The sequence below is a fragment of the Dromiciops gliroides genome, chromosome 5, assembly GCF_019393635.1.
Source record: "Dromiciops gliroides isolate mDroGli1 chromosome 5, mDroGli1.pri, whole genome shotgun sequence".
NCBI classification, from domain to species: Eukaryota; Metazoa; Chordata; class Mammalia; order Microbiotheria; family Microbiotheriidae; genus Dromiciops; species Dromiciops gliroides.
This window is the reverse complement of record NC_057865.1, coordinates 2,063,457-2,079,929: the sequence shown is the minus strand read 5'-3', so window position 1 is coordinate 2,079,929 and position 16,473 is coordinate 2,063,457. Positions and strand designations below refer to the sequence as shown.

The 16,473-nt window shown below is 49.2% G+C and overlaps 1 protein-coding gene across 1 annotated transcript in view; it reads left to right on the top strand.

Annotated features, from left to right (window-relative positions):
• ICA1 (islet cell autoantigen 1) overlaps window positions 1-16,473 on the top strand; it is a 47,051-nt gene that overhangs the window by 12,570 nt on the left and 18,008 nt on the right. Inside the window, exons 4-6 of the mRNA XM_043966500.1 lie at window positions 2,854-2,926; window positions 4,233-4,356; window positions 8,879-9,077. Of these exons, the coding sequence (XP_043822435.1) occupies window positions 2,854-2,926; window positions 4,233-4,356; window positions 8,879-9,077 (396 nt within the window). The remainder of the gene's footprint in view (window positions 1-2,853; window positions 2,927-4,232; window positions 4,357-8,878; window positions 9,078-16,473) is intronic.

Below are 16,473 nucleotides of genomic sequence, written 5' to 3'. Positions count from 1 at the left end.
GCTCCCAAATACTTTTGCCAACTCTGTCCTGTTTTTGTGTGACTCCCTGGCAGCAGCAGCAGTGAGGGAGGGTGTAAGAAGGGGCACCTCTGCGAAGCTGACCACAGGGATTGGTTTTGGCAAATAATGGAGACAATCTAGTGAGGCAAAGCAGGGCTGTAATCTGCAGTAGTGAAAAGAACACCCACATCAGTGAAATCACAGATCTTTAAGGGAATAAAGTACTGGAGTCATTTGCCTTGTAATCAGTTCTGAAAACCAATTCTTAAAAACACCTTTTAAAAAATTGTGGTCACATATATTTATTCATAATATTATAGATTGAGGATAAGCTGTTTGCTGCCCACAAGTGTTGGCTAAAAAAAATCAGTGGTTCTTTTTGTTTTTTTAAGGGGAGGGGGCATAACCCCCACATTTCTTTTCCCCTTGATTTCTAGTGCATGAGGTCAGGAATTAGTGCTTCAGTCCTTTTTCTTAACATCTTCATTGCTGTTAAGGATACAAATTCCCCTGAGAAGGAGGTAAAACTATGGCTATAATCAGTCATTTACACTTTAGTGTGAATGAGTTTCAAGAATAAGGTATAGAGCATGAAGCTACTGGGTACCTTGGGAGAGGGAGGAGGGAACAATGTCAAGCAGAGAATAGTCGAGGACTACGGAACCCATCACCTCTATCCCTGAGTTGGCATTGGTTATTTATTTGTTATCATTTTAATTGTGTCCAGCTCTTTCTTCATGACCCCATCTGGGGTTTTCTTGGCAAAGATACTGGAGTGGTTTGCCATTTCCTTCCCTTGCTTATTTCACAGATAAGGAACTGAAGCAAATGGTTAAGTGACTTACCCAGGGTCATCCTGTCTATGTATATAGATGATGCCAAAAATAGATTCACAAGAGATTTTTTAAGTACCTACTGTGTGCTATACACATAGCTTGAGGAAGGTGAGGCATTCCATTAGAAGTCCTTATCCTCCCAAAGTTTATAAAGAAAAGGGAAAGGATAAACACCAATGATCCTAAAGGCTGTTCAGAGAGCCTAGATTAGTGCCCAGGAGCCAGACTGCCAGTGAGTGGAGTCACTGAATTTATTACTTTTCCTCAAGATGCTTCAGTACATGGCAGTCACAGCTTTATTAGGTGGCTCCTATGAGGCTATTGCTGGCCTGTTTGGTGGTGAGTTTAATTGAAAATTCATTCTTTAAAAAAACAAAACACTTTGGCAAATGATATAGTGGCCAGAACTTGGACTACAAATAGACGTTGAGGGTCTGTCTTCCTAAACTGCCCAAAATCCCTTCCTGTGTTTCAGCTCATGTGCAGTGGGGGAGGGGGAAAATGGAGGGGGAGAGGAAGAAGGAGAGGAGCATGCCCTACTGCACTCCCTCCACCCACACAGACTGACCCAGCCTTATAATTCAGAGTCAGCTGTCCCCGGACACTAACAGCTTAAGTGACTCTCCCAGGGTCCTTGAACAACCCATGGCTCTGTGACTCAGAAACTGTCTTACTATAAAGAAGATAAGCATTCTGGGCAGTAAATGAGCCTAACATTCATTAAAATAGGCTCAAAGACCTCAATCTCATTAGAATTGGCTCAAGGAGGGACTAATGTACACACTCAATTGGGTAGAGTAGTCTCTATAACCCTGCAGGAAAATAGGAGGGGAAGGGGATAAAGAGAGAGGGGCAAAAGAAGGAAGGGCAGAGTGGGGGAGGGGACAGACAGAAGCAAATCCCTTTTGAAGAGTGACAGGATGAAAGAAGATGCATGATAGAATAAATATCATGGGGAAGGGAATAGGATGGAAGGGAAACAGTTAACAATAGTAACCATGAAAAAGAGAAAAGGGGGAAAAATTGTACAAAAAATATAGCAACTCTTGGTGGAGGCTAAGAATTGAGAATCAAGGGAATGTCCATCAATTGAGGAATGATGGAAAAAGCTGTGTTATATGATTGTAGTGGAATGGACTTGTGCTATAGGAAATGACAAACAGGATGATCCCCAAAAAACCTTGAAAGACTAATGAACATCGATGTAGGGTGAAGCGAGCAGAGCTGAGAGGACATTGTGCATAGTGACAGCAGCTACTCTCAGCAGTACAATGATCTAGGATAATCCCAAGGAACTAATGAGGAAGCATACTATGCACTGCTATAGAAAGAACCGATAAAAAGAACACTTGTGGATTGTACATATATAACCTGATTGTGATCTTGTGGAGAGGGGAGGAAAGGGAGGGAGGGAGGGAGAAAAATTTGGAACTCTAAATCTTATGAAAATGAATGTTGAAAACTACCCTTACATGTAAATGGAAAATAAAATAAATGTTTGTTGAAAAAAAAAAAGAAAAGAAACTGTGAAAAAAAAAAAAGAAGATAAGCATTGCCCTTTAGAAATCTTTTGGGGTCTGCTCTGCAACCCAGAGAGGCGCTCCCTGCCACCCCTCTCCGACCAAACATCTCCATCTCTGGAGCCACAAAAAAATCATGATGCTATGGGGGAAGTGAGAGGGAATTTGGGGGCCTGCTGCTGAGGCCACCCTGGTCATTGCCCCCTAACCATTAGAATCCCTGGCTCTCCCGGTCTACACTCCATCCTTCCCATCTGGCATCACCACCTCCTCCCTCTGACCGTGGCCATAGCTATCCCAGGTCTCTTCCTGCTGCCACCAGCTGTAGCTCATCTGCCTGTGCCTCCTGCCCTGGCCAAGGGGCTGGATTAAGGGGGGGGCGGGTCTTGCTGGCCCCCGAGTGCCCTCCTCTGCATGTTTGTTGAAGAACCACCTTCACAATGAGATCTGTGGTCATGTCTTTGATGTGCTTCCCTGTCTCTGTGTGTTTGCTCCAGCTGTTCCACTCCATCCAGAGGACGTGTATGGAGCTCCTCAAAGCCATAGAACTCTACCAGAAGAGGATTTGCTGTAAGTATGCCAGTGTCCTTCAGACTTCTGGGCGCCCAGTGCAAAATACAGTGAGACCCCTCTCTTGGGGGCTGCTTAGCTCCTCATCAGGGACTGAAATGCACACTTTGCTCTCTGAGCCTTTCAGGGATTTCTTGGGAAATAGGCTGCCCGAGGCAGCTGGGTGGTGCCCAGCTCCTAGAGTCCAGGTCCTAGAGCCAGGAGGACCGGAGTTTGAATCTGGCCTCAGACACTTGTAGCTGTGAGACCCTGGGCAAGTCACTTAACCCCAATTGCCTCCAAAAGGGGGAGGGGAATGTGTTGCCTGTGAGATATGTCTTTTGTGGGGGAGTAGGAACCAAAGCTTGTCTACACTGGCCATGCAGAGCCCCAGACATGTCACTTTTCCTCCCCACACTAAAAGTCCTTTGTGACTTACCCACTGGGGTTTCCATTTGCCTGAGTTCTCTTTCACTCTGTGAACAGCCAAGACCTGGAAACCTGTACCCCTCTCCTCAAGTCTCTGGTCCTTGTCGTGATGCTTGGAATCCCCTCCAGACTGTCACCTGCTAGGGGAAGTGAAGCGGGTGGGTGGGCAGGAGACCCGTGCCTCCCACCTGGCAAAGAGTCTCATGCCAGCAGACACAGTCACCAATAAGTAACAAGGCATTAGTGGGTGATGGCTCTGACCCAGGGCAGCACCAGTGCCAGAGCAGCAGCCCCTCCTGAAGGGGCAGTGGCGTCTGCCAGCAGAGCGGAGGGGGGAGAAGGTCGGCCCAGTACTTCCCAGCATGCTCAGGGAGGAGGACACCAGCGAGTAAGCCCTGTGTGGACACTGTCCCTGTCCACTTTTTAACTAAGGCGAAGGTCAGATGGTGACAAAAGGTCATGTCTAAGAAAGCTTTCCCTGGCCGCTAACACACTGTTAAAGGCTGTGTGTGAGGTCAGGGGACCCTGCCCCAGCTGTGGTGTAGAAGATAACAGAAACGCTGAATGTCCGCGGGGGATCCCCCGGCCGTGCCAACAGCTGGGCCCGACCTGGGCAGGGCCATCACCGGGGTGAAGATGGAGCGTCAAAGGGCTTGCTTGATAGCGTCAGAAGCCGTGTTCCCAGTCCCCTGGCAGACGGAACTTTGTCCTCCCTGACATTTGAGAATGGAAGCGCTATGAGCGATCCCCGGGGCGGGGGAGAGGGAGGCGGGACGCTATCAGCGATCCCCGGGGCTGGGGGGAGGGAGGCGGGCCGAGATGGGGCGGGGCCTGGCGCTCGGCCCCGCCCGCCTCCTCGGAAATCCTCACGACGCTCCTTGTCCCTTTTCCTCTTCAGTCTTGTCCCAAGAAGAGAGTGAGCTGGGGAGATTTCTTCGCTCCCAGGGTTCGCAGGACAAAACCCGAGCAGGGAAGATGATGCAGGCCACAGGGAAGGCGCTGTGTTTCTCCTCTCAGCAAAGGCGAGTCATTTTCCTTAATCGCTGGCTCTCTGGGTAGATGTGTGTAGCCCCTGGCTCGGGGCCTTCGGCCGTTCTAGGTTTATGCCGATCGGGTGTGATCTTGGGGTGGCCCCATCCAGAGTTTACTCTGGAAAATCCTCCAATGATAGGCCAGGTTTTCACAGATGTGAGTCGAAGGGATCTTGAGATCCCATACAAGCACTCAAAGTAACAGCGTACATATCAGGTCTAAGACAGCTTGCATTCCACCCCTTGGAGAATTCTAAGGACTCACAAGAGGTCATGAACAATGCAGAAGATGACATTTAAAGGATTCAGAGCAGGCCACGAATCATTTTCCTCATCTTGTTTTATTTATTATTATTTTCAGACAAAATGCTCCTCTTTCCCTCTCACCTCCACCTTACCCCCCCACCACCAAATCAAGAATGCATGGAAAACAAAACCACTCACATGTCCAGGCAAACAAACAACATCCCTCACTGGCCATGTCATAAACCCCCCCCCCCAGTCCATCGCAGCTCTTTCAGAAGGTGGGCAACCTTCTCATCACAAGTCCTTTGGAATTCCAGCCCATAAACAATGCACCCTGTTGCCCCCCTTCTGTGGTTCTCACTTTCTTTGGGGTCCTCAAGTCCTTCAGACTCACAGTGGCACCCAGAAGTTTGGACTCCATTGGAAAGGAAACGTAATTGAGGCTTCCCACCCTGAGCCACGCTCTCGGCTCTGCTGTTCCCTCTCAGGATCCCTCAGGAGTAAGGCCACAGAGGGATGAGTTCTCCATGAAAACCACCTCGCATAGGCCAGCATGAAGAACGCCTCCTCCCAATTGGCCGTCCTACCACTGTGGGAGTCACCCCACCTGGTGGAACCCAAGCCTCAGAACCGTCAAGGCTCGCTATTCTGCAGCTCCTCTGCTGGATCTGGGATTCCCTTCATAAAAAGGGCTCGTTAAGGAATCTCCCCCTGCCATGTCTCTGAACAGACCAGGAAGCTGCCCTTGTTCACTGCGCTGAACCCCCTGCCTTCCCGAGCTCTGAGGAGAAGCAATGTCTGGTGGTTCTCACTATGTGTTTCTTTGTTACACGACCTCATTTGTTTGCCGTTAGTGTTCCTAGTGGTCAGCCTAGGCCCGTTAAACTCAATTGGTTAGACCAGGAGACCAAGGTGAGAGGTCAGTGCCCTGAAAGCCTCTGGTGAACCATTGGGCATCCCAGATGTGTGGCTCTGTCCCACAACCCAAAAGGTCCGTTCGTCCAGGGCACTCCTTCCTCAAAAAGGAGGCCGTGATTCTAGTGCTATTGACGTGTCTGACCTCCAAGACCGTCATGAGCTGGCCCCAAGCTCAATGTGAATCGGTGAAGACAGAGGCTTGGCTGAGCCTGTGCAGGAGGCCACGGGGAGCCGTACAAAGCTGATTGGCCCGTGCCCCTTTTTGTAGGCTTCCTAGCCAAGCTTCTCCTTCTCCCAATAATCTCCCCTTTTCCAGAGACTTAGAAAGTATAGCCACCTGTTTGCAGCCAGCAGCCAGGAATTCCCCAAGCATTTCCATGTTTTTAGGTCACAGACAAAGAGGATGGAAGGGGATGCCCAAGAGAGTGACCTTCCTCCAGGGTTCCACTGCCTTGCCCTATGGAGTCCTGTATGGCTTTGGCGTTCAGGCCATGCTCATTCTTCTGGTGAAGAGGGGTGAATGTGAAGAGGGGGGCACCTCCCCACCCTGTCTCGATCATTCAATCTCCTTCTTTGATACTGTAACTTTCCCAAATTTTTATTTCTTCTGTTTTAAAAACAAAAGCAAAGAGTCCATCAGTCAATAGACATTTATTAAGTGCTTACTGTGTACCAAGCTAAAGGTGGGGGATACAAGAGCCAAATACAGTCCTTGCCCTGGAGGACTTAAGAGCTCTATGGGGGAGACAACAATCTATAGCCAGGACAATTAGGAAGGCAGAGAGAAGGCGAGAGGATTAAGAGATGTTGAGAGAGGCTTCCTGGAGAAGACGGGATTCCAGTTGGAACCTGAAGGAAGACAAGTAAGTGTTCCAGCTTCCACAGCTGAGTTTTTAAAAAAGGAATAGGGGCAGCTAGGTGGTGCAGTGGTTAGAGCACCAGCCCTGGGGTCAGGAGGACCTGCGTTCAAATCCGGCCTCAGACACTTGACACTTACTAGCTGTGTGACTCTGGGCAAGTCACTTAACCCTCACTGCCCCACAAAAAAAAAAAAAAGGTATAATAGATTGCCCAGGAAGAACTAAGGAACTGACCTTTGTGCAGACCTGCAGAAGTGTTAGCAGGAATGCCCACAGTGAAGGCGTTCAGAGCCCCCAGGACATCCACAGATTGAACGGGCTTTGGAAGGTCCAGGATGAGTGTCCAGGTGCAGGAGAAAGGACTCCTTGAAGAGAAGGGCCAATGAATGGGGTGGGGGCAGGAATCTATGTATGTTGGGATGTATGTCGGACCCTCATGGACCGCTGCCATTGGACCTTTGACTGTGACTGGCAAGGGGTAGCTAGATGGCGAAGTGGATAAAGCACTGGCCCTGGAGTCAGAAGAACCTGAGTTCAAATCCGGTCTCAGACACTTGACACTTACTAGCTGTGTGACCCTGGGCAAGTCACTTAACCCCAATTGTCTCACTAAAAAAATAAAATAAATAAAATGGAATGTGACTGGCAAGCTCCCAGGAGCAGTGGTCACTCCCTGGCTTGCAGCGGTCTTAAAACCCAAATGGAAAAGCTGACTAAGCCACAAGGCTGCTGTTCATCAGCCCATCCCCGCCACCCACCCCCTCAGTGTTCTGCCCAACAGGGAGCAGCTGAGCAGAGCTGAACCCACTTGTGCCAGGGCCCAGGGCTGGGCCCTCTATGCTGAAATGGATTTGGGCTCTTATCCTGACATCTTATCCTTTGCTGAACTGGAGAAAAAACAATCATGTTCAACGTGGTTTAGACAAGAATGTCTGTCTTTGCCCTTTGAGATGACGTCCCTGGGAAAAGCAGTCCTTCTGCCCTACGTCAATAAATGGTATTTTCTAAGCCCATAAATTAAATCAGTGTGACCTGTAGCAAGATGGAGGAAACATTTACTAAGTGCTTAGTATATGATCTGGGAATAAAAATACAAATAAGCTAGGCAGGCCCTGCCCTCAGAGAGCTTGGAGTCTAGTGGGGGAAGACATTGCCTGAAGTGGAGGACTGGACAGCAGTGGGAGTGAGGATTGTGTGGACTGTGCTGCACCCAGTAAATCTCTGGCCCTTTCCCTTCCTCACACTCACACATTCACTCACACACTGTCACACACATTCACTCACACACTGACACACACATTCACTCACACACTGACACACTCACACACATTCACTCACACACTGATACACTCACACACACATTCACTCACACACTGACACACACACATTCACTCACACTGTCACACACACATTTATTCACACACATTCACTCACACACTGATACACTCACACACACATTCACTCACGAACTGACACACTCACACACACATTCACTCACACACTGATACACTCACACACATTCACTCACACATACACACACACTTATACACACACATATACAGGGATGCTTTTTTAACTCTGTATTTCTTCTCCCCAGTCACTGGAGCAGGAGATGTTCCCAAGGGTTCCTGCCTGGCCAGAGTCCAAAGCGGGTCCTCGGTCTCTGGGTCTAAATCTAGACATCAGGATTTAGGGTGGGGGAGGATGGGTAGCAGTCAAAAGCAAGGATGCAGATGTTGCTGGAAGCCAGGTATAGTAGAGAGAGCCCTAGTACTGGAAGGGAAGAGGTCTGGGTGCAAATCTCACCCCCTCTATCTGTGTGACTAAGCGACTCAGCTTGCAGTGACAACAGGGCTCTGTGGTGCATGGCCTGGGGAGAGTGGCAAGAGGACACACAGGAGGCTGTGAGCCCAAGGAGTGGCCCCCGGGATGATTGAAAGGACACTGGCAAGGGCTGCAGGAGGATCTACCCTGGGACCACAGAATACTCAGGAGGTACCTTCTAGGAGAGCTGAGACATGCGGAGAGCACTTGGCAATCACCAGCCTTGGTTTTTATGCTTGTTTTTATTTCATCTTCCCTGGGAGGTCATGCTGCCTCTGCCCAGCTGAGCGCGCCTCTCGATTTTTCTGTTCCTCTTCTGTGAAGTGGGTATAATGCTCCTATCGACACCACTTGATTTCCAGGGTAGTTAGCAGAACAATTCTTGAACAAGCTTGGAGTCTCCATAACCTCATTCTTGCCTTCCATGCTGTGGGACAGGCACGGTACCTCCCGCACCCCGTGCCCCTTCCTCAGGAGCAGCCATGGCAGGAGACCAGCCTGTTGCTCCAAGGATGATGCTGAGCCTTAGGGTTCCAGTAGGCAGAGCCCCCTCTGGGCCCCCCTCCTGGGAGGGTGCCCCACTCTAGCATGAGAAATGGCATCAGGGCCTTTTCTGGTTCCCTTCCCACCATAGCATCCTCAGCATGGGCTTCATCTCCCTTCAGGCTGGCCTTGCGGAGCCCTTTGTGTCGACTCTACCAGGAAGTGGAGACATTTCGGTACCGGGCCATCTCTGATACCTGGCTGACCGTGAATCGTATGGAACAATATCGGACTGAGTACCGAGGTGCTTTGCTGTGGATGAAGGACGTGTCTCAGGAGCTTGACCCAGACCTTTTCAAGCAAATGGAGAAGTTTCGGAAGGTAGGAGGTCCTGGGTAGGGGTGCCACATATCTGCCCCCAGGGCTGGGGGGGGGTCTGGATCAATGGTGAAAAGGCCAGAATGCAGAGGCACAGAGGAGATGGTCAGTCCTAACTGGCGTCTCCTGACATGACAGAAGACCAATGAAGCTGGTGTGTCATTCTCTAAGGAGAAGAGAGCTGCCGCAGCAAAGTGCTGGGGTTCAGAAACAGCTCCTAATTAGGGGCTGATTTTCGGGTGTTTACAGGATAGGTACTTGTTACCTGGTTGACTCATTGAAATACCTTTTTGGGTGTGATAAAGAAGAGTTGGGTCAGGATTAAGTGAAGTGTGGCCTTTAGGCATGAGGAGAAGACCCTGGGGGCCTTTCTGGAAGAAGCTCCCAAGTGCCCCTCACTTCAGTAGAAATAGCCTGTAGTTTGAAACAGGTGGGACCAGGGTGAATGTTTGGCTTCTTCCAGTGGTGAGGAGCACACGCAGGCCATGTGCTGGGCTTGCAGGAGGAACCTTCTTGGAAGGCTTGGCCACAAAGACTGCCATGTTCTGGGCAATGCCAGTGGGCCTTGGGCCTCCTCTGCCATCTCCCTGTGAGTTACTAAGGAAGAGCTTTAAGACTTTGTGGGTTCAAAAAAACAAAAAAACAAAACAAAACAGGGGGCAGCTAAGAGGCGCAGTGGATAAAGCACTGGCCTTGGATTCAGGATGACCTGAGTTCAAATCCAGCCTCAGACTCTTAACACTAACTAGCTGTGTGACCCTGGGCAAGTCACTTAACCCCCCTCATTGCCTCGGGAAAAAAAAAACAAGACTTTGTGGGTTCAAGGCCCTCCATATGTATTTGGGGGTTGGGTGCTTTGGGAATGGATGGGTACGGCTAGTGTGAAGGGGGATTTGGTGTTTAAGCATCAAATGTATTAGACAACATACATTTCAATTTAATTCAATTTGGTATTGAGTGCTGGGTATAATTAAACCCCAAAGCCACCAAGTTTGTTTTTAATTGACCTTTAGCTTATTTTTATAGAAGTCCTTGTTTTATTATGAAAATGATCAATTTGATCAAAAAGGTCTGCTCACAAGTTACATATGAATATTCTATGTACAAAGGTCTACGTGAGGGGCAGCTAGGTGGCACAGTGGATAAAGCACCAGCCCTGGATTCAGGAGGACCTGAGTTCAAATCTAGCCTCAGACACTTGACAGTAGCTGTGTGACCCTGGGCAAGTCACCTAACCCTCGTTACCCTGAAAAAAAAAAACAAAAAAGGTTTACCTGAAACACCATATTTTTCATGATTTTCATTTTGAAAGGGATGCAAATTTCTGACATTTTATCACATTCACTTAAGGATTAGCTCTTTATATTTCTAGGTGCAGCATTGCAATAAGGACAATTGGAATGGGATCTGGACACCACAACCCTTTTTAGGTTAAAAGTTTGAAATAATTTTTGATAGATGAGGTGAAGACATTTTAATAACTAGCCCTTGTGTGTATTGAGCTTATTTTTTAAGTTTATCAATAGCTTTAATTTTTCACATCCCCTCAGTTTCTCAATTCACCTCACCTAGAGTTCCCTATGAAAAAGGGGAAAAGCAGTCCAACAATATGTGCACTGTTCTACAGCCCCTTTGGGGGCTAGGCTCAATCGTTAGCATTATACAGCCTTTGGGCTTCTGTTCTGTTGCTTTTCTCTGCATTTACTTTATGTCCCTGGTTCTACATACTACATTCTGCATCAGTTCACATAAGTCTTCTCTGCCTCTCTGGCTTTTCCATCTCCAGCATTTCCAATGGCACAATAAAATTCCATTATAGCAGTGATCTCAATGCGTTTAACATTCTCCCTAGTCACTGGGCATTTGCTACTGCAAAAGCTGCTGCCCTGAATACTTTGGCCTCCTCAGGGCATGTATGTGCCTGGAGGTGGGTTCTTTGGGTCAAAAGCTGTGCAAAAAGTTCTTAGCATATGATTTTCAGAATGGCTGCAACAGTGTAGCAATTCAGTTTCTGAGTTACAAGGATAGATGTTACCACAAGGGGGCAGCCTTGCCTGGCAATGCCCATAGCCTTCCTCTCTCCTCCCCCCCCACCCCCAAAGGTGGCTTCTTTGTCCTCCAGACCTTGGGTAGGTAGGCGTAGAGAGAGGAAATCAAACAGAGGAAGGGATTAGCAGACGCCCAGGCATGTGACTGTCTTGCTTGGGAAAGACATCTCTTGGCAATTTGGCCTGTTTTCCTCGAGGTGCATGGTCAGGCACTAGTTTGGGTGGCCCTCCTGTGCATGTGAATGTAAAACTGAATGGACAACTCTGGGAGGTAGGCAGTTTTACAAAGGGTCTCGCTGGTTTTTCTGCTGTGTACGTAGCTTCGAGCTCCGAATCTCTTGGGAGGTGATGCTCTTAGCAGATTCCTAGGGACCCTGGACCAGCAGGGAGCATTGGGCTTCTTACACCCAGAGCAAGGACCCCCCAGATTCATAGCTGGAAGGAGCCCTTCATGGCTTCCGGAGGGAGAAACTGAGGGAAAGGGAGACTGGCCAAGCACACGTAGTTTGTGGAAGATGTAGGGCTGTGGTGAAGCTTCCTGAATTCTGCTGTTCAATGTTCTCCTCTTGCCTCTTTCTGTCTAACCTTGGCTCAGTTGCACGGGACTCTCTTCTCAGTAGAGAGGGATTTCTCAATGTGCCATGCCTTGGAAGGGTAGGTGGAATTGGTGAGAGGAGAAAGAACTTCAGGGAAATTCCCCCAGAACTCATTCAAGGGGAGCAAGGGGTGGGGGTCAGGGAACATGACAGCTGCCTTCAGGTGGTGCAGTGGACAGAGCACCAGGTCTGGAGTCAGAAATACCTGAGTTCAAATCCAGCCTCAGATACTCGCTGTGTGACCCTGGGCAAGTCACTTCACCCTGTTTGCCTCGGTTTCCTTATCTGTTAAAAGAACTAGAGAAGGAAATGGCAAACTGTTCCAAGATCTTTGCCAAGAAAACCCCACGTGGGGTCACAAGGAGTTGGACACAGCTGAACAACAGTAACCTAGGGAGTAGGATTAGAGGGGCTCTGCTTGGCCTCAGAGGACAGGTTTCAGAGAGGCAGAGCGAACCCAGAGGTCAAGAAAGGCTTGCCAGCCATGGGAGCTCCCCTAAGGCAGCATGAGCTGCTTTGCCGGAGATCATGCGGCGGCCAGCGATCCCTTACCGGGTGCGTTGGCCCAGAAATCTATGGATCAGTGAGAGTCAGATGGGAGTGGCCCAGAGGCTCAGCCTTAGGGCAGCTGGGCTCCGGGAGGCTCCAAGGAACTCCTGCATCTTATGAACACATGGCCACTCGCAGGTCAAGGGGCTGACCTTGTTGGAGCTGCTTAACTTGGGCAGGTGGGTGGAAATTCTGAGTTAGTGGCTGATACATCCTTGGACAAGTTGCATTTCTTGTTGGCCTTTATTGCTTTTCTTTTGGGGGCAGAGCTGTCTTTCGCCTCTTTTTGTATCCCCAGAACATGCCCTCCATAGGGCCTGGCACATAGTCGGCACTTAACAAATGTTGACCAATTGATTGGTCGATTGATTTCCTGGGAGGTCTTATTTGTACCCTCCTCCTCAGCTGTGTTTTGTTTTTTTTGTTTGTTTTTGTTTTTGTTTTTGGTGAGGCAATTGGGGTTAAGTGACTTGCCCAGGGTCACACAGCTAGTAAGTGTTGTGTCTGAGGTCAGATTTGAACTCAGGTTCTCCTGATTCCAGGGCCGGTGCTCTATCCACTGCGCCACTTAGCTGCCCTGGCTGTGTTTTGTTCTAATGGGATTCACCCCATCCCCTCCCAAGCACATTCCTAAGTCCTTTGCACTGTAGGTTTGGGGACACTTGGGTCACTACTTCTACCCCAGAACCCACTGCTTTATGCCCACAGAACCAGGAGCAGTTTGGAAAAGGGAGGGGGAGTTGAAGGTCATTTCTGACTTGATATCAGGAAAAGTCATCATAAAGAGGCCCATTCTGCATGTGGGCTGCCTGGGGGGGGGGGAAATCCCTCTTCTTGGAGGTCTTCAAGCAGAGGCTGGAGGACTGTTCATCAGGTAGGATACAGTGGGAACTTCTCGGAGCTTGGGTCAGACTAGAGACCTCTGAGGTCTCTCCCAACCCTTCTGTTCTATGACTCACCTGGCTTTGTGAGAGGCCTAAAAGAATGGTAGAGACCACCCAGCTGCCATGGGGCACCCTGGAGGTGAGGCCACCTTTGGATGAGCTTCTCCCTGACTATGACCCAGAAGACACCACATCCAACAGTGACAGAGCTGCACACTGAAGTGGATGCTCTTTGTAAATCCCTCCCACTTATCCTGCCTTCAGAGGGCATCCCGACCTGCACTGCTGCTGCTCAGCTCACTGAGCGAGCCCTGGTCCTCTCCCTCCCCCTTGGCATCCCTTGGGCATGGCTTGAATCATGCTGGAGACACAGCAGCTCTCGAGGAAGCGCGACGCCACTGCCCATGAAACCCACAGCTCGCTCAGCCCTTTGGGTCCTGCAGGTGTGCCCACGGCTCGTGACCTGAACCTAGGACCTCCCTGGATGCGGGGATGGAAGCCATGCCCCGGAGCTTGCACTGTTCCGGGCCCAGTGCCTCCCAAGGTCTTTGGATGGTTTCTTGTTGTCTCAGCTGGCATCAGGAGGGTCCACTGTGTTTCTGAGACCCTCCCAGGGACATCTTCATGGTTCTATATGCCTCTTGAAATGAGGCCTGGATACCTTTAATGTGCTGCTACATACACTGCCACTGGGAGTTAACTAGAGGAGGAAGGGAACACCATCTTGCCAGAACTATAGTCATGGCCCTCAGCATCAGCTCAGAGATCCTGCTACTGTTAGGGAAAAGCCCAGAGAAGCTCCTCCCCGCTTCACGCAGAGACAACACTTGGCTGACAGTGCTCATTTGTCCCAAATGGAAATTAAAGTGTCCGTGGAAATGGTGTGTGAAGCTCTGAACTTTGTAAGAGAATTCAACCAGCCTGGGAAGCTTGGGCTGAGCATTTGCAAAGGATGGCTATTCCCAAGGAAGACAAAATTAATAGAACCCTAGAGTTGGGAAATCAGGAGACGATCTAGTCCAGCACCCTCAAGTGAGAGGTTCTAGAAACTGCAAACAATCAGACTAGAGCCAGCTCTTGATTCTCTGGTAGCAAAGAGCAGCGATGAGACAAGTTCAAAGAAAGTCGGGGTTGGGAAGCACCCTTCTCTGACCATCAGGTCATGGGTGCTTTGAACCTTCTGGAGCACAGCAGAAATCCTGGGCCATTGTATCGTGTCCTAGCCAGCCTTTTTGACTCTACTCTCCCCCTCCATGGCTCACCAAGCAGATCTACCTTGTGCCAAGAGGAAAGCTCCTGGGTATCTTCATTTGCTCCTCAAATAGCTCTTTGCTGCCTACCGGAGAAAAGACATGTCCCAGCCCCTCCCCACCACCATCTGGTGCTCCCTCAACTTCCTGACCACATCAGGTCAGCACAGTCGGAGGAGAGAGCACAGCCTGTGCAGACAGAGGGCCTGCCACCTCAGGGCGACTCTGGACAACCCACCGAGCCATCACTCTCCTCATTTCTAAAAGGAGGGAGTGGAGTGGGTGGCTTCTAAGGTCCCTTCAGATACTAAAGCTGTGATCCTGTGACATTCTGAAGTATTGTTTGAAGGACGGTCACATGGAGGGGGGTGGGTGTGGTTCTGCCCGGCCCCAGAAAGTAGAACCAAGAGCAATGGAGTGAGGCCAATGTAGAGAAGTAGGCTTTGGCCTGATGTCAGGAAGACCTTCATGTTGGTCTGTCCAGAGGTGGACGCCCACGTGGGCTGCCTTAGGAAGTAAGGGCTCCCCCCCTTCTTTAAGGTCTTCTGGGGTAGCAGGACACCTGCTTGTTGGGCTTGGTTACCGAGAGTCAGGTAGGGCTTGAATCAAATGGTCTTAAGGTCTTCGTCCACTCAGACGCAGGAGCCCCTGTCCTCTGTAGACACTGCTTTCTTTTCTTTTCATTGCAGCCATTGGATAGCACAGCCTCAGGATTCTGTCCTGGGGACAAAAACCTCCTTAAGCCTATTTCCTCTTGTGGGGGTCTTCCCCACAATTTCTCTGAGCTCTTTGAAGTAAATGATCCTTCAATCCAAGGGAGGGGTTGGCGATGCCCTGCCCCCTTCATCAGTTAGAAGTGCTGAGCAGGCCGGCTGACATCCTAGCATGATTCCCTCCGCTCCTCCTTTCATGACCTCATTGTCTCACTCTCCCCATCCCCTACTTCACCCCGTTGCTTTTCTGCGTGGGTTCCATCCCAGCACCCCATTTGGGCAAGCTTGCCATGCTTCTCAGCTGAACAGTAGTCTAAGAACATAATGATGGGGGTTGGGAGATGGGGTTTGGCACATTGTTTGGGAAAATAATTTTGTTCTATCAGATGGATGTTTTCACAACCAGAGAGTTGAGTGACTGGATGTTTTCCTTCTCAGAAGTGTTTGTTTCTCTCCCTGTTCTGCTTCAACACCATGGAAACCTTTGCATTTGGAGAGAGAGCTGAAGGTCAAGAAACTTTGAATCCATCAGAGCTGGGGTTCCAAGACCCAGTTCTCAGGAGAGATATCTACTAGTGTGGAGTAGCTCTTGACATTGGGGCTGTAAAGGAAAGAAGAAGACATGAAGTTGCTGCAAAAATGGATGGCTCATGGGCTCTCCTCAGAAAGATGAATAAGTGAGTTTATTTCATGTAGCATCCAAAGGCAACAGATGTCATCCCCTGTGAGCTTGGTTGTCTTATCCTGTCCTGCTCAGGATAAATGTGAGTCAAGAGAAAGTCAGGGTATTCTACTGGAAGCAGCCAGAGCTATGACCAGTAGCTTCGGCATTGCCCAGCAGAAAGATTTTGCTTAGAGGGGCATCAGGTAGTATTGTTGTAAGATAACTGCCTTTTTCTTGTGTGAATATCTTATTTACTTAAAAGGGACAGAAAAGAGATGTATATGCAAAAAATTCAGAAAAGAAGCTTGAAAAGAAATAAAAGGCTCTGAGAGAAATGGAATGAAAGGACTCCCTTTGGAGGCAAAAGTATTGAGTGTAAAGATAGCTGCATCACATTATTTCCCAGCAGCTAATTCACTTCTGACCTTTTGTGGTGATCTGGCAGTTTATTACAGGGGAAACTTTGGGTCAAAGAACTGTTAGAGGACTAGGATGTTATAAATCGAGTACTTGTGTCATACCTGATGGAAGTTGGAGTTGAGGTTTCTCATACTAAGTTATATGTTTCGTTACACATGGTGAGGTCTGGTTTGAGACATTAAAGGGCAGCAGTGAAACCAACATGAGAAGAGACAGGGAAGCTAATGCAGAAGCTTTTTAAAGATCCCAGACATCAGAAACCAGAAGAGCACAGA